General features: G+C 39.3%; 2 protein-coding genes across 2 annotated transcripts; one reads left to right on the plus strand and one right to left on the minus strand.

Moving 5' to 3' along the window:
* Window positions 1-12,301: 12,301 nt before the first annotated feature.
* LOC309856907 (sex-determining region Y protein) lies at window positions 12,302-13,366 on the minus strand. The gene has a single exon (XM_082718697.1). It carries the CDS (start codon window positions 13,285-13,287, stop codon window positions 12,628-12,630), a length of 660 nt encoding a protein of 219 aa, XP_082574823.1. The 5' UTR covers window positions 13,288-13,366; the 3' UTR covers window positions 12,302-12,627.
* A 2,633-nt stretch (window positions 13,367-15,999) lies between these two features.
* Window positions 16,000-17,064, plus strand: LOC309856910 (sex-determining region Y protein). Its single transcript, XM_082718701.1, has one exon. It carries the CDS (start codon window positions 16,079-16,081, stop codon window positions 16,736-16,738), a length of 660 nt encoding a protein of 219 aa, XP_082574827.1. The 5' UTR covers window positions 16,000-16,078; the 3' UTR covers window positions 16,739-17,064.
* The last annotated feature ends 1,288 nt before the right edge of the window (window positions 17,065-18,352 follow it).

Consider the following 18,352-nt stretch of genomic DNA (forward strand, 5'->3'; position numbering starts at 1 on the left):
ATATGACAAGAAAAAAATTATATATATATGTATATATATATATGTGCAAATAAAGGAAGAACCTCGTCAAAAAGAACCCAAGTGTAAGATTTATATACTATCAGGACAAACACAAAAACACAGAAATACTGTCGGAAGAAAAAGATGGGAGAGTGGTTATAAATTCTCAGTGTGGGTGAGGAAGGTTGTTTTGGTTCTTCCTGGATGTATCATGATATCTTTGTTAAAGGGCTCAACTTTCCTAAGATAAGGGGGGATTAGGAATTGGTTTATTTATAGGGGTGGCATTGATTGGGGAAAGAGGATTACCTTGAAGTTTAACTCTATATGAATATTAGAAAATGAAAATTTAAAAAAGGAATAAACTAAACTAAACTAAAATTAAAAAAAAAAAGAAAAAGAAATTTAAGAATAGAAATGCAAAAGGAAAACACAGGTGTATGTATCAAAAAGTTCAGGTTAGAAGGTTATTATGGAATTTGATGTACTGGACATCTCACTGTGATGGTAAATAGGTTAAAAATTATCTATATAATAATAAAAAATTAACTATATAAAAAATGAGCCAAAATAGTGGGATCGAATTAATAATAAAAATTATCCTATGAAGTAGTGGTGGTTTTTCTCTTTTCGTCTTTTTTTTTTCTTTCCCAGTTGGTTTTCTGGGGGATGGACCTGCCACATGGGTTTTGAGTCCCTGAAGTTCTCTCAGCTAAGTCCTCCTGCTCCCCTCAAGGGAGTGGGCTCTGAGGAAACTGTTTTTTTCAGGCTTTTGTTCTCTGGAGGTTTTTATATTTGTTCACTTTTGTTTTTCTCTCTTGCCTTGACTCCTTTTGATGGTTTTTGTAGGTTTAGGGGAAAGCAAACTGCACCCTGACCTCCTCTCAGAGAGAAGCCTCAGTCTGGCTGCAGAGCCCATATAAATCCCCCCTTGGCTGCTGGCAGAGCAGGTTTCCAGTCTCAGTCCTTGGAGACTCAGGATTTTTTGCTTGTACCCAAAACCACGACAGAGGCGGCTGTCTGGGCAGCTCCAGACTGCCAGAGAAGTTCCAAGCAGTGATCACACACAGATTTTCCAGCTGGCCCAGGCTGGGAGTGCCTGGTCTTTCTGGCTTGAGAGCACCTGGCTGGCATTTGTGTGCACCTCTCTCTGGGGAGGGCATGGGGCAGGACTCAGACTCTGATGGTACAGCAGGGAACTTGCTTGGGGACTGCAAAAAGGCTGTGCTTCTGTTGGCTGGGAGGCTCCCAGCCCCTCACAGGAGCCAGGAGCCAAGTACTCTCAGGTGCACTGGTGGTTCAGGGACCAAAACCTGGTTTCTCTGCCGCACTCTCTCTGGCTCTGCACCAGGGGTGGCTGTCCTGTGTCTGGGGACTTAAACCCCGACTCTAACACCCTGATTACCACAATTTTGGTGATCTTTTGCTCTTTTTGAGTGCTTTCTACCAGACTCCCAAGTTAATGCTGGTCCCTGGGCGCAGGGCACTCTCATATTGGGGTATTACTTTCCAACTGGTCGCCTCTAGTGGCTCCCTCCCCCTTTTGTTTATCTTCAGATAGTCTGACTTTCCCACTCCGCTTTACCTGCCCACTGGTGTCTTCTGCTCCAGTAGAGATCCAGACCTGTATAATTCTTATCTCAGGCTGATTTCGTGTATGATTGAAGATCTTTGGAAGGTAATCAGCTCACTTTAGGGTGCAGTTTGAACAGACACCTCCTCCTACTTCCCCAGCAATCTTTTCTCCTCCTCTGTGTAATATGTTAAAGGCCACTCTTCCTAATAGTTGTTTCAGAGAACACCATTGTAAAGGATATCTTTTTCATTTTGTAAGGTCAAATTCACATCTAAAATTTTTAAATTTATATGTAATGTATGGAATACTTGGAATGCAAAAACAACATCTCTTGGTGGTTCAGTGCTTTATTCATCTAGGACAATGATTCTAACTTTTAAGAAATCTTTATTTAAGAAATATTCTTAGCTGTTGACTTTTTGTCAGCTTGTAATACTTTTTAAATAACATATTCTCTGACATGAAGCTCCTGAAAGGTGTTCTAATTGGAAAGTATTACAACTCCACATTTATAAAAAGTCAACCATTCTGTATTAAAATAAAATTTTAAAAACTTCTTTTACTCGCGAGTAAAAGAAGCTGAATATATTCTTCTTCACTTAATATAAGCTTAAGAAAAAACATTACTTATTATCTCTTTTGATCAAAGTATGGTTGTAATGCACTTAAGTAAGATACGTTGTTCTATGAGTCGTCCATTATTCATTTATCACAGGCTTAAAACTTAAAATTGAACTGACTTGTAAAATCAATTGTTTAGTTAGTAGAGAAGGCATATGTTTAAACTTTAAAATATCAACCATACCCGAAATTATTATTATTATTTTTTTAAGGATTTTATTTATTTATTTGACAGAGCTCACACGTAGGCAGAGAGGCAGGCAGAGAGAGAGCGTTGGAAGCAGGCTCCCTGCTGAGCAGAGAGACCAAAGCAGGGCTTGATTCCAGGACCCTGGGACCACAACCAGAGCAGAAGGGGAAGGCTTTAACCCACTGAGCCACCCAGGTGCCCCTTACACCCAAAATTATTAAGAAAAGAGTGGTCCATAAAGGCCCACACAATCCTTGGTTACACTGTGAATGAAAATGTGAGTGTTGGTAGAAACAGTGTTTGCCTCATTTTCCTACAGGGAAATTGCTATTCAACCACTGAGTTTGCCTGAGGATAAATTTCCAATCTGCTTTGTTTGAATTCAAATGTTGTTTTTCTTCAAGTAATTAACCATGAGCAGTACTACACACACTCTGAAAAGCTCTTACCTACAGCCACCAGCTTAGTAAAGCAGCAAGCCTTCTGTATTCCCATTACCGTTTCTTTGTGAAGAAAAAAATAAAAAGGTCATCATGCTTACAGCCACACTGCTGTGGGAACCAAGGGCAGAAGGAGATGTAGATAAAAGTCAAGGTTCTCTGGGAGGCAGGAAGCCCATGGTGGTGGAAAGGCAAAAAGGCAGAGGCTGTGGTTTCCCTAAATTGCTGCCCCTCCTTGCTGACTCCCAGACACCAAGGCCAGGGTTGCGGGGCTCCTCCAGCTTGGGAACGGAGAGGGGCAATACTGGGCACCATGTTGCGGGGCGGGGAGCAGAGGACTCCTATAAAGGCCAGTGAGCTGAAGGTGCAGGTACATGTGAAGTTTTCTGGGCAACTTAGTGTGGAAACCACTGGTCACCTTGCCCTCATTTCTGCCTGTTCTGTGTCAGAAAGATGGAGTACCCAAATGAACAAGGTAGTCCAGCAGAACAGTAGTCCGGTAATAAGTGTAATTCATAGGTAGGCTCATTCTAGCAGCTTACAGCAGGTTCCTCAGCTGGGGCCTGCTGGCCCCAGGGGTGTGGGGGCATGAGGCAAAGCCCTGCCTCCAAGTGAGCAAAGCAAAATGAGTAGGGCCATGGATCCCAAGAGCGAGAGCATTAATCAATGCAGAAAAAGGAACAACATGGCTGTGAAACAGAGCCGTTTGAAAAACCAAACAGAAAGTACAGGATACACTGCAGAGCGAAACAGCTCAAAGAAGGGAATGAACAGTTGGAAGCAAAAATTAAACAGCTGACTAAGGAATTAACTACTGAAAGATTTGTTTCTTCAGCACGCACACAACCTTGGAGATAACATGCGAGCCACTAGCACTGAAAATACAACAACTTCTGAGGACACAGCACAGTAGACCCAACCCTTTCAAACTTCACAACCTGTGGCTTGAATGGCTTAAAGGTTCTTTTAACCTATACCACTCCTAACAATGACTGAACATTGTCACATTCCATTACTCAAAGATCCATTGAAGACAGTCTTCTAGGCATAGCACTGAAGAGTCCATTAGCTAAAGATATTAGCCATGTAACTTGAATATCTAGTTTTAAATAACATGGCTAATTGGGGCGGTAGGGAGGGTGGGGAATAAAACAAACTTTAAGGTGTCTGGGATAAATAAAACAAAACATAAAAAGCACTGGACCTTGATGTTCTTAATAAATCCTCACTACTTAAGAAATGCTTCTTTTGAAGGTTGACAGAAGGAATGGGGAATAGGCAGGGCCTGCAGAAGAGTTTCCATTTTACTGGACATGAATAATTAGACTAACAAAAGTTGAATGCCAACTATTTTACATATTTGTGATTTTCCCCCTAAAATATGTATTAAAAACAAACAAACAAAAACAAACTAAAAACCAAAACAACAACAACAAAAACCTGATGACTCTAGATATCAATCACATTATAATCTGGAGTGATTTTAGGTGAACAAAAACCCTGTTTTAGCCCAATTAGTACGGTTTTCCCCAAACAAGTATAAACTTTTCAGGAGCAGTGGCAAGGTAAGTAAATTCCATTGCATTTTAAAGGCCTAAGACAGCCAGTGGGCTTAAAAATAAAAATAATTCGGAGGCAAGTTGGTTTCTCAAAAATAAAAGTAAAGCACATTAGGTTTATGTTTTCAGGATACCTTTGGGTTATTGGACTGTCATTATTTGGTTTTCTAACCGCCAGAAAACTCCAGGAGTTTAGAGAAACTTGTGTTTCTGTAGATGCTGGTCAAGTAAGTAAGTCTTTTTAAAATACCATTTGGCAGCCAAGTTAATAAACAAATGCCTTAACAGTATATCGACTAGTATGTAAGTGGTTTCTCCTGTCCAAATATCAGCAACCATGATTTTTAAAGGCAAAGATTTCTCCTGAAGGATCATTTACATTTGATTTTAACCAAGTGGTTATTAGAAAAATTACGTCATCAACACTCTGCCGTCTCCCCAAATAATAGTCTAATAAAACTTGAAAGTGTAATTTAATTTATTTATTTCACTTAAGTACATCTTCTCATATTGTTTCTGTGATGTTTCTTTTGCTAGTTAGTGGGTCGTCTAGACATTTTTGTACCTCTGCTTCTCTTTGTTCACACTTTAGAAAGAAAATACTGATAAAACTCAGGATATTGACATTTTGTTGAGACCAAAAAATGGCAGTCACTAAAGTTAGAGATTGCTGGGGTCTGGTTTAAATCAGTGTTGGTGGTCTTGATTGTCCTTGCTGATTTCTTTTTTCTTTTGTTTCTCCTCTCCCTCCTCCTCCTCTTCCAAACTTTTTTTTTTCCTTTTTCCTTTTTTTATTAGGGCAATCCTAGGTCAGACTTGTTGGTTTTCGTGTGTGTGTGGGGGGTGTGTGGGTGTACGCGCGCTGGTGACAAGAGACTGAATCGCATCTGATTAAAAAGTCTGTGTTACCAGGTACCTTTTGTGAACGTGGTCACTTAGTTTTTGGGCATATTGTTTCTTATTAGGACCTGGAACAGTGTAACCAGGATGTGACTCAAGTTGAACCCTCAGTTTGGTGCAAGAGTACGGTCTGTGCTCTTCTGGGCAGGCAAAAACACCACCATGGACTGCAACTCAGCAAAGCCATTATCAAGACCATGAGCCTCTTCCGCATGTGACCAAAACCCAGTGTTGTTCCACGAGAGCCACTGTCCCAGGAGGGTTAGCTCCCTGGATAGCCAGGAGAGAGGATCGAGGTTTCTCTTAGGGTTTACTTTGGCTGGATGAGCAATCAAATTCTAGGTTGATAGATGCTTTGAATAGGAGGTAACCCACAGAATCTTACTGAATCTTTAATAGCTGATTGATGTTATATAATTAACCTATTTAGAGGTACAGTTAGGTCCCTTGAATCTTTAATTGCCTGCAAAGGTGTTACAGACTTTGTAACCTCTTGTTTCCTAAAAAAAAAAAAAAAAAAAAAAAAATGTCTTTCAGAAATTGATGTCCCTATGGAATTTATGACTACCAATTATGTGAATTGACTTAACTATCTTGGAGAAGCAGCTTTAGGGGAATCATCTGGGGTGTGCACTCATAAGATTGAAACTTTTGGAAAAATTGAATCAAGCTTTCCTGTTACCTGTGCAAATCAGAACTTCAACATAAACCATCAAGTATCCATAGAACAAAAATGTTAACCATTGTTTGTCTTACTGAAGTGTTTGGAAATGCAAGTTTGCAGTTTGATAGATTTATCAGCATCGAATTGAGGGAAACCAGGTATGGGGAATGGGTATGTTTAGAGCTTTGGTAATTGTAAGATGACTTTTGTAACTTCTGTTCTGTAGGTCACATATGAACTGTTAGGATTTAATCTGCCTTTGCCGGCAAGTCCAGTGGTTTAGGAATTAGGCTTTAGTGTAAATGTCTGCTTGCATCTGAGTCATCCGAGGTGGGTGCTTTCTGGCTTTGTGTTGGCAACAGGCAGTGAGATCAGAGCCGCTCTTCTGCTGTCTGGCCCTTTGCGGTGACTGGAATGTGAACTCAAATACTTTGGACATTCTTACTAAGAAGTAGTAGGATTGTAATAAGATATGACCAGATGTTTGAAATTTAGGTCACAAGTGTGAAGTTCTGAAATTTACATTAAAAAGCCATTTGTGATAAGTCAAGCAGAGAAAGACAACTATCATATGATCTCCCTGATATGAGGAAGTGGTGATGCAACATGGAGGCTTAAGTGGGTAGGAGAAGAATAAATGAAACAAGATGGGATTGGGAGGGAGACAAACCATAAGTGACTCTTAATCTCACAAAACAAACTGAGGGTTGCTGGGGGGAGGGGGTTTGGGAGAAGGGGGTGGGGTTATGGACATTGGGGAGGGTATGTGCTTGGGTGAGTGCTGTGAAGTGTGTAAACCTGGTGATTCACAGACCTGTACCCCTGGGGATAAAAATATATGTTTATAAAAAATAAAAAATTAAAAAAAAAAAGCCATTTGTGCAACTTACTATTTGGTATTAAAAGAAATCAGCCTTTGATGTTTCCTCAGTCCCCATTAGAGGCCTTGAAACTTTGTACCTGAAAAACCCAGTTAGCACCCCGATGCCTTAGAGAAATAGGAAGCAATTTTTCGTTTGACAAATGCTAGGGAGGAGAAAGTCCATTCTCTAGCAGTTAGAGCTGCCTCTCAGGGAAAGGTCCTTACCTTGTTCTTTTTGTTCCTGGCTTTCGTTCATCAGTTTGTGAGAGTACTCTATTTTTTTTTTAATATAATTTTATTCCCTTCAATGAATTTGAAGTTAAAAAAAAAAAAAAACACAACATGGAAATTAAAAAAAAAAAAAAAAAAAAAAGCTAATGTCTTTATAACCTGCAGCCCATTGACAAACAGTTGAGGCAGGCTGAGTGTAACATTCTCCCAGGAAGCTCCTGTCTGAATGTTAAGGCCTTGCCAAGGGAAAAACAACCTCCACTCTGGTCAGTCTTCCTTAAGCATATGAAAGTCCTTTGGGAACTTCCCTTGTCTTTAATTTCCCCAGCCCCAAAGTATACAATCAGTTGCCCCTCACAATCCCGGGGCAGCTGCAGCTCTTTCTGCCCATGGGTCCTGTCCCCGAGCTTTAATAAAATTCATCCTGATGCACCAAAGGCCTCTCAAGAATTCTTTCTCGGTGTCAGCTTCAGATCTCACCCACATCGCAAAACTGCACCAGCATCATTTGAGTTGTCCATAAGATTGGGCAAAGGAGGCAAAACCTGTTAGTGCCTTGCCCAACCGCACTGCCAGGATAGCTTGAGAAACAAACACTGGGACATGGTCTCCTCAGATGCTAGCAATTGCGCAGAGGCATGGCAGCAAAGCTTTGTGTGTCAAGGTCAGTGGATTGAAACAATTTGTCCACTACAGAAATGGTTTTCCAACCGGAGAATCGCATTTTATGAAAGCCACAACCTTACAAAGTTACATTCATGCTTGGAAATATGTTGGTGACTTTATACAAAGGCTAATTGAAATAGCACTGGTGAGGGTGTTGGGGGTAGAGGAGGGAGTGGGGGAATCCCTGTCTTTTAAAAGGCTTCTTTACAACTTGGGGATAAAAGCAGGTGTGAAAAACACTGCCTTTGGTAATAGTAGGGGTTGCTTCAGAGTTTATGATTTTCTCTTTGAGGCCCTCTGGGTAGATCTTGCCTGATGAGTTGGTGAGGATGTTGAAAATAAATGCAAATGTGCAAAGGATTAAGTAAATCCTAAGGCCCCTCCAACTGGGGGAGGGAGGAAGGGTCTTACATTTATGATCCAGAGTTTCTTGGGGCTGTCCACCTCTGCACTCCAGGAAGAAAAAATTTAATGGTCTTCCCCCCCCCCCCGCCTCCAAATAGGTTGGTGTGATAAAATAAAAGGATCTAAGAGGGGGCAGTGGACAATTTTATTAATACCCACATGTTAAACAATATTTGAAACTTCTGAGTCCTTGCTAGAGAATTTTAACGGTGGAATGAGAATAAATGCCGTATAATAAGTACATCCCCTAAATTAATAGAGTGCAGATTTTTTTAAAAAAAATAGCTGTATGTTGGTTCATTTCCCAGAAAAGGAATTTATCTTGCCCTAATGAGTGAAAGCAACGTTACACAGTCCAAGGTATTTTAGCTGATACTAAGAGGACTTCATGGTAGGTCTAACATGTTAATACAACACCAATACTAAACATTCTCTTTCTTATTGTGTCTCATATTTTGACAAAGACAGTCCTTAAACTCTGGAAGTGGGTTTGAATGTCAGTGCTTAACATTTCAAAACACTTAATCATGCCAAACATTAGGTATAACCTGGAGTTAGCTGATTATCTTTGTCTAAAGGAGTTTTCTCCTATCTCTTGTGCCAAGCAAGTGTTCGCAGCTTAAAGCCAGGTGCCTAGGCTAAACTCCTACGCATCAGGGGACTTCTTGGCACTATCTTTGCTGATGTTTACATTTCAAAGAGAGGGCTCCAAGGCCATTAAGAAGTACCTTTGTGGGTCGCTGGTGCTGTCAAGGGGCTTATTTATCTTAGAAAGATTTACATAGGTCTCAACAGAAGAGCAGAGAAAGGATTTAAAGAGTTTTCTAAAGAGAATGCTCTAAGGAACAGGAGGGGCAAGAGTGGCTTTCCTTTTTGTCAATAAAGGAAACAGCAATTTTATTTTTCTGAAGTCTCACAAAATATTACTGGACAAACATGAAAAACATTTGTTCATTTATTCATTCAATATTCATTTAAACACCAGCCAAGGACCACTCCAGTGGTTTCCACCATACATTCCTGTTGTTTTGTTAATCTTTCTTGTTAACTCTACCGGTTTTGTGTGATCTCAACCAAAATACTAGCCAAATTTTCTGGTCATTTGAACCAGCACAGAGATTTCAAAAAAAATTAAAGAAAACAAAACCCTACATTGCCTAGAAATTCCAAAGGAGGAAGAGTAATGAGTGGACATTTGCTCTAGCAGAAAATAAAGCAGAGGCTAACAACTATTTTTTTTTAAAGGTTTTAAAGGTTTTTGCTTGTTTCTTTCAATTTTTAAGATTTTAATTACTTATTTTGAGAGAGAGAGCACTCTTTAGGCAGAGGAAGAGGGAGAAGCGGACTCCCCATCCAGCAGGGAGCTTGACGAGGCTTCCATCCCAGGAGATCTGAGCCCAAGGCAGATGCTAGACCTACTGAGCCACCCAGGCACCCTCTAAGAACTGATCTAATTATCATTGCACACCTTGATTTTATGATTAAACCTTAAAATACCAAGTAATCCCAAATTTTGCTGAGCCTTTTTGTGAGTGTGTATGGAAATCTCATGCATGGCTGGTAGAAATGTGAAATGGTACACAAGCTCTGGACAAATCTTAGGAAGTTTCTCACAAAGTTACCCATACAGCTGCCTGGTGACCCAGAAATTTCACGCCTGGGTGTTGCCCAAGTGAACAGAAAACATGGCTCACTCAGACATTTGAACTTGACTGTTCACAGCAGTTTTATTAACAGAACCCTCAAACTGAAAGCCGTCCAAAGAAGTTCACCTAATCTGTGATAGATTCATATGAACTTAAAGCTGAGTGAAAGAAACAATATGTACTGTTTGGTTCTCTTTGCCTGAAGCTCAAGCTCAGGCAAAAGTAATCTCTCAAGGACAGAAGTTATGTCACTGATGGAGGAAATGGAGTGCACAGGGAAGTTATAGGTTCAGTGGAAGTTTTAGGGTCAAATATTCTATATCGTCACTGGGGTGGTAGTTACACAGTTACAAGCATTTGTTCAAACTTGTCAACCTAGAAATTTAAGATCTGCACATGGTATCTCACCTAAGATCAACCTGACTTTTGGTTTTTAAGGAACCCACTATGAAATCAAATATTACCTAATTAAAATATTAAAACCCTCTGTTGAATTAAGCAAGGGTTGGAAACAGATCTATGTACATATGGAAAATGAACATATGACCGAGTGACATTTTATACCATAGGGGAAAGTATTATTATTACAAGCAATAGTTAATACATGCCTATTTAAATAAACCAAGGATGGAAATCTACATTACTCTTCCACTAAAATATTTTCTAGATGGAACAATTACTTCCATGTTAATAATAACTACTAGTTAGTCCTTTACTAATGCCAACCTCTGTTCTTAGTATTTTATAGACGTTTGCTCATTGGATCCTTATATACCTTAACTTATTTACCCTTCATAACATCCCAGTGAAGTATGTTTTTCTTGTTGTTACATTATTATAGTCATTGTCGTCATCATCATCATCATCATCATCGTCGTCATCTTAGTGGCGAGAATATTGAGGGCCACGCAGATAAAATAAACCATCCAGCGTTTGGCATGGTAAGTCGCAGAGAAGGGAGTCCAATCCAGATTACATCTAGAGGCTGTGCTCTAGTTCAGGCCTTTTTCTGTCTAAACATTTCTTAAAAGGTGGTATATATAGCAGATATCCATTACGAAATGCAAGAATACTGGCTACCAATATTTGCTTAAAAACAAACAAAGGAACAAACAATCAAAAAACACAAAAAGCCCTCCTAAAAATACACATAAGCAGCAATTCCTTTCCAGGATGTATACTCCTCAGAAAGGCAGGTAAATATTCTCTCCTGTACATGTATACAAATGTACAAAGAACACTACTATCTGTGATGACTAAAACCAAGAAATGTCTATTCACATGTCCATCAAAAGTACAATGAAATGCATGCAGAAATTTCTAAAAGTAACAAATTGAACATCAGTGAAATTACGTTAAGTAAAACAATCCAGACATGGTATTTTACATTCCCATTTATTTCAAGTACAAGATAAGGAAAATTAACCCATGGTGATGACGGTCAGAGCAGTTCATTTCTGTAGAACATGTAGAAAGAGAGGTTTTGAACATAAGACACTTGTAAGTGTATATACATATATGTATACATATTATGTAGAGAAACATTTTTTTAAAAATATAGAGTACTTCAGGAAGTTGTTTAAGAGATATTGCAACATGTATTTCTCATTTAGTTTGCATAAATCTCAGATTAAGCAATACTATTTCCACAACAAATTAGTCTGCCTAGTTAACTCTCTCTCCCTCCCCCTCTCTCTCCCTTTTTTTAAAACCTTGATGTTTATTTAGAAACATGGCACTTAGCTCTAATATGTCCTATTGTAGTGTTTGAGCTTTATTATTTGAGGCATTGTTTTTAAAAAGCTTTGGAATATATGTATTGCAAAGTTAATTTTGGTATATGATATATATTTTAACCATCAATTTATTTTTATTTTGCAAAGTGATGGTTTTCCTTGCAAACTGCCAATTTTCTGCATTAGCCCATATGTAAATTTTATAATGGCTTTGATTTAGCCCACCTCCCATGCCACTGCCTCCATAATCTGAATAGTTTTAGATTCTCAACATTCTTTCTCTACCTTTCACGTGTGTGTGTGTGTGTGTGTGTGTGTGTGTGTGTGTGTAAGTTAGGAGGTGATATGAAACGAGTTAGAAAAAATTTTCAGAAAAAGAGGCCAAAATATGGGGGTCACATAGATATAAAAATGAACACGAGGTAAATAAAGATTTTCTTTTACAACACAGGTGTTATAAAGCGTTCAAAGTGGACCTCAAAGAGCAAAGACACCTGCAGAGGAGAGGAATAGAATTGCAGATGTTGCCCAAACCAGCAGGGATGGGAGATAATATAAAGTACCAAGGAAGACTTGATTTACATATTTAGTAGTTAAAATTATCTGAGGAGTACAAAGACAGGCCAAGTAGCTGAGAGACCTACAGAATGATTGCTGCGAAGGATTGCTTCAAAGCATAGGAAGTTTTCATCGAAGTACATTTTGTCTGTGTTTCTCACTACTATATATCTTTTATTGTATTTAAAATAAAGAGCGAGAATTCTGTTACCTCTGCTGACAATGATGAGATTATTAGTATATACTTGCAGCTATTCAGTTTATTTAGAAGCGGATCTGTGGAACAACTAAAATTAGACATGAGGGTTGTCCTGTTAGAAGAAAAACAGGGGGTCTTGAAACTCAAGCAGTTTCAGTATTGTTAAGGTGCTCTCTTGTCAAGGTAAGCAGCCATAAACCCAGACTGAATCTACTCAAAACGTCCTGTAATTCTTTATATGCTAAGCAAGTTTACACGCTTTATTTTGAAATTAAGTGGCACATGAAATAATAGCAAAATTAATATGAATAGGGCCTTTGTTAGCCAGAGTAAGGAAATCACTATGGAAAATAAGCACCAGAAAGACCTGGCTGTTACTTAGGGTAAAAGTCTGTGGACAGCTGTGTAGCCAACGTTTCTGAACTGTGACGGAGGCTTGTGGAGCTGCAGTGGTGCTCCTGTTGCAGCACCGAGCAGACTACGTTCCGGGCTTGTGAGGAATTTAACCGGTCCTCTGTTCCTGAGTGTGCATCCCTAGTACGGCCGCCCCTGCACGTAAAGGGGTACCACCTCTCATCCACGTACCCCTGCCTGCACAGCATGGAGGAGGAGGCTGCAGGTAGCAATTTATCACTGTTCTGTGGCATGGTCTTCCGACGAGGTCGATATTTATAGTCTGGGTATTTCTCTCGGTGCATGGCCTGTATTCTCTGTGCCTCCTCGAAAAATGGCCGTTTTTCGGCTTCTGTAAGCATTTTCCACTGGTACCCCAGCTGCTTGCTGATCTCTGAGTTTTGCATTTGGGGATTCTCTAGAGCCACCTTGCGCCTCTGATCACGGGACCACACCAGGAATGCGTTCATGGGTCGTCTGATGCGGGTCTGGCCGCTGTCCGTACCGTTTCCTCCAGTTTCACACCGATAATTTGAGGTAGGATTGTTCGTCCAAAGTTCAGAAGAGGTTCTTCCAAAGGCGAGGATGTTTCCTCGTTGTACCGCTGCACAGTGATTATCGGTGTTCAACACTCCGAACATAGCAGAGGCATAAAATTACAGCCGTGAAAACAAAAAAGGTGGGTGAGTGTGAGGGGGGAGGCGGGGAGTGGGAAGCAAAGTTGGAAGCTCTAAGCGATCTGAAAATTATCTAGACTCTGGTGCTGTAACTTTTGTTTCTAAAATACTCTTTTCTCCGCCCAGCACCTTGCCTCAAACCCGCCCCCTGACCCTCCGCCAAAGCCCAACCTACCCATTCTCAAGCAAAACTTCCAAATTAGGTCATACACGCTGCCTTGAGCGCTCTACATCTAATCCGCAGCGCTGAAGTCTCTATGCTCCTCTTTAGGAATTGAAACAAACGTTGCTGTTATTAACTCATTTTATTATCCCTTAAATAAAGGAGGAATGTGCAGCAAAGATTGTGAGTTATCAAAAGAGAAAGTTATGTTTCAAAAACAAACTTTAAAGGTAACCCAATTCTGTAAGTTATTAAAACACCTCAGCTATTAAAATACCTTCAAGTCCATCATCCTCATGTTTCTTCACTTCTACTTAAACTAGAATTCAAAATTCTATGCCAGTTTTCCACTGCCAAGTAACTAGTAATTCTATGTTGTTTTCTATGCTGATGACTAACAGGATGCCAATATATGTTTACAGCTAATATCTAATAACCCATCTGTGCAGTAACTAAACTTTGATATAAAAATTGTTCCACTGAAACAGGAAAGAAAACAAACAACAAATAAGGCTGGCAGCAACAACAACAAAAGTAGATGACTTTGGAACTCAAGCAGCTCCACTGGTGTTAAGGGAACATTCAAGAGACCAATTTGTTTTCCATAGACTGTACACAGTCTATACCTGAGTCACTGTCTTCTGCACTTTCACATAACTGATAATCAAAACAACAAAACCAAAGAAGATTTTACAAGTCTAAATTAAGTTTCTGAATCAGAAACACCAACTTAATTATGGTTTATATTTTACTTCAGCCTTAGCACAAAACTAAAAAGTCATATTTTACCAAGTGAAATAAGTGAATACCTCCTCCAAATAAATTCTGAGGCCAGACTTGGAAATTATCTCAGAATATGTTCATGGGGGAAATATATTCATATGAACTTTCCCAGTGCAAATCTTAAAAGTGAATTTGCAAAATGGGAGTAGCAACCATGCGTTGTACAGGACAAGGTCCTGTTAAAAAAAACAAGGTCTCACCAAGACTAAGAATGATGCCTAAATCCCTAGGATTTACTAGATGACAGAGAAACAAATTATGGGGTCCATACACATATTTTGACTGAATGAAGTTAATTTCTGCTTGGAGTTTTTTAGTATAAATGCATTGTAACAGTTATTGCACAGATGACATCTGGCAATGTGAATTAGGCATCATTCTTAGTCTTGGTGAGACCTTGTTTTTTTTAACAGGACCTTGTCCTGTACAACGCATGGTTGCCTAAATCCCTAGGAAATCAAATGGTTCTTTCCTTACAAGCTATAAACTCCAAGCTAAAAAACTTACAAGCTAAAAAACTCCAAGCAGAAATTAACTTCATTCAGTCAAAATATGTGTATGGACCCCATAATTTGTTTCTCTGTCATCTAGTAAATCCTAGGGATTTAGGCATCATTCTTAGTCTTGGTGAGACCTTGTTTTTTTTAACAGGACCTTGTCCTGTACAACGCATGGTTGCTACTCCCATTTTGCAAATTCACTTTTAAGATTTGCACTGGGAAAGTTCATATGAATATATTTCCCCCATGAACATATTCTGAGATAATTTCCAAGTCTGGCCTCAGAATTTATTTGGAGGAGGTATTCACTTATTTCACTTGGTAAAATATGACTTTTTAGTTTTGTGCTAAGGCTGAAGTAAAATATAAACCATAATTAAGTTGGTGTTTCTGATTCAGAAACTTAATTTAGACTTGTAAAATCTTCTTTGGTTTTGTTGTTTTGATTATCAGTTATGTGAAAGTGCAGAAGACAGTGACTCAGGTATAGACTGTGTACAGTCTATGGAAAACAAATTGGTCTCTTGAATGTTCCCTTAACACCAGTGGAGCTGCTTGAGTTCCAAAGTCATCTACTTTTGTTGTTGTTGCTGCCAGCCTTATTTGTTGTTTGTTTTCTTTCCTGTTTCAGTGGAACAATTTTTATATCAAAGTTTAGTTACTGCACAGATGGGTTATTAGATATTAGCTGTAAACATATATTGGCATCCTGTTAGTCATCAGCATAGAAAACAACATAGAATTACTAGTTACTTGGCAGTGGAAAACTGGCATAGAATTTTGAATTCTAGTTTAAGTAGAAGTGAAGAAACATGAGGATGATGGACTTGAAGGTATTTTAATAGCTGAGGTGTTTTAATAACTTACAGAATTGGGTTACCTTTAAAGTTTGTTTTTGAAACATAACTTTCTCTTTTGATAACTCACAATCTTTGCTGCACATTCCTCCTTTATTTAAGGGATAATAAAATGAGTTAATAACAGCAACGTTTGTTTCAATTCCTAAAGAGGAGCATAGAGACTTCAGCGCTGCGGATTAGATGTAGAGCGCTCAAGGCAGCGTGTATGACCTAATTTGGAAGTTTTGCTTGAGAATGGGTAGGTTGGGCTTTGGCGGAGGGTCAGGGGGCGGGTTTGAGGCAAGGTGCTGGGCGGAGAAAAGAGTATTTTAGAAACAAAAGTTACAGCACCAGAGTCTAGATAATTTTCAGATCGCTTAGAGCTTCCAACTTTGCTTCCCACTCCCCGCCTCCCCCCTCACACTCACCCACCTTTTTTGTTTTCACGGCTGTAATTTTATGCCTCTGCTATGTTCGGAGTGTTGAACACCGATAATCACTGTGCAGCGGTACAACGAGGAAACATCCTCGCCTTTGGAAGAACCTCTTCTGAACTTTGGACGAACAATCCTACCTCAAATTATCGGTGTGAAACTGGAGGAAACGGTACGGACAGCGGCCAGACCCGCATCAGACGACCCATGAACGCATTCCTGGTGTGGTCCCGTGATCAGAGGCGCAAGGTGGCTCTAGAGAATCCCCAAATGCAAAACTCAGAGATCAGCAAGCAGCTGGGGTACCAGTGGAAAATGCTTACAGAAGCCGAAAAACGGCCATTTTTCGAGGAGGCACAGAGAATACAGGCCATGCACCGAGAGAAATACCCAGACTATAAATATCGACCTCGTCGGAAGACCATGCCACAGAACAGTGATAAATTGCTACCTGCAGCCTCCTCCTCCATGCTGTGCAGGCAGGGGTACGTGGATGAGAGGTGGTACCCCTTTACGTGCAGGGGCGGCCGTACTAGGGATGCACACTCAGGAACAGAGGACCGGTTAAATTCCTCACAAGCCCGGAACGTAGTCTGCTCGGTGCTGCAACAGGAGCACCACTGCAGCTCCACAAGCCTCCGTCACAGTTCAGAAACGTTGGCTACACAGCTGTCCACAGACTTTTACCCTAAGTAACAGCCAGGTCTTTCTGGTGCTTATTTTCCATAGTGATTTCCTTACTCTGGCTAACAAAGGCCCTATTCATATTAATTTTGCTATTATTTCATGTGCCACTTAATTTCAAAATAAAGCGTGTAAACTTGCTTAGCATATAAAGAATTACAGGACGTTTTGAGTAGATTCAGTCTGGGTTTATGGCTGCTTACCTTGACAAGAGAGCACCTTAACAATACTGAAACTGCTTGAGTTTCAAGACCCCCTGTTTTTCTTCTAACAGGACAACCCTCATGTCTAATTTTAGTTGTTCCACAGATCCGCTTCTAAATAAACTGAATAGCTGCAAGTATATACTAATAATCTCATCATTGTCAGCAGAGGTAACAGAATTCTCGCTCTTTATTTTAAATACAATAAAAGATATATAGTAGTGAGAAACACAGACAAAATGTACTTCGATGAAAACTTCCTATGCTTTGAAGCAATCCTTCGCAGCAATCATTCTGTAGGTCTCTCAGCTACTTGGCCTGTCTTTGTACTCCTCAGATAATTTTAACTACTAAATATGTAAATCAAGTCTTCCTTGGTACTTTATATTATCTCCCATCCCTGCTGGTTTGGGCAACATCTGCAATTCTATTCCTCTCCTCTGCAGGTGTCTTTGCTCTTTGAGGTCCACTTTGAACGCTTTATAACACCTGTGTTGTAAAAGAAAATCTTTATTTACCTCGTGTTCATTTTTATATCTATGTGACCCCCATATTTTGGCCTCTTTTTCTGAAAATTTTTTCTAACTCGTTTCATATCACCTCCTAACTTACACACACACACACACACACACACACACACACACACACGTGAAAGGTAGAGAAAGAATGTTGAGAATCTAAAACTATTCAGATTATGGAGGCAGTGGCATGGGAGGTGGGCTAAATCAAAGCCATTATAAAATTTACATATGGGCTAATGCAGAAAATTGGCAGTTTGCAAGGAAAACCATCACTTTGCAAAATAAAAATAAATTGATGGTTAAAATATATATCATATACCAAAATTAACTTTGCAATACATATATTCCAAAGCTTTTTAAAAACAATGCCTCAAATAATAAAGCTCAAACACTACAATAGGACATATTAGAGCTAAGTGCCATGTTTCTAAATAAACATCAAGGTTTTAAAAAAAGGGAGAGAGAGGGGGAGGGAGAGAGAGTTAACTAGGCAGACTAATTTGTTGTGGAAATAGTATTGCTTAATCTGAGATTTATGCAAACTAAATGAGAAATACATGTTGCAATATCTCTTAAACAACTTCCTGAAGTACTCTATATTTTTAAAAAAATGTTTCTCTACATAATATGTATACATATATGTATATACACTTACAAGTGTCTTATGTTCAAAACCTCTCTTTCTACATGTTCTACAGAAATGAACTGCTCTGACCGTCATCACCATGGGTTAATTTTCCTTATCTTGTACTTGAAATAAATGGGAATGTAAAATACCATGTCTGGATTGTTTTACTTAACGTAATTTCACTGATGTTCAATTTGTTACTTTTAGAAATTTCTGCATGCATTTCATTGTACTTTTGATGGACATGTGAATAGACATTTCTTGGTTTTAGTCA

The sequence above is a fragment of the Mustela nivalis genome (genome assembly GCF_964662115.1).
Source record: "Mustela nivalis genome assembly, chromosome: Y".
NCBI lineage: Eukaryota > Metazoa > Chordata > Mammalia > Carnivora > Mustelidae > Mustela > Mustela nivalis.

What these genes read in the sequence shown, in the direction of transcription:
- LOC309856907 (XM_082718697.1), bottom strand. Translation starts at nt 13,287, where the DNA reads ATGTTCGGAGTGTTGAACACCGATAATCACTGTGCAGCGGTACAACGA.
- LOC309856910 (XM_082718701.1), top strand. Translation starts at nt 16,079, where the DNA reads ATGTTCGGAGTGTTGAACACCGATAATCACTGTGCAGCGGTACAACGA.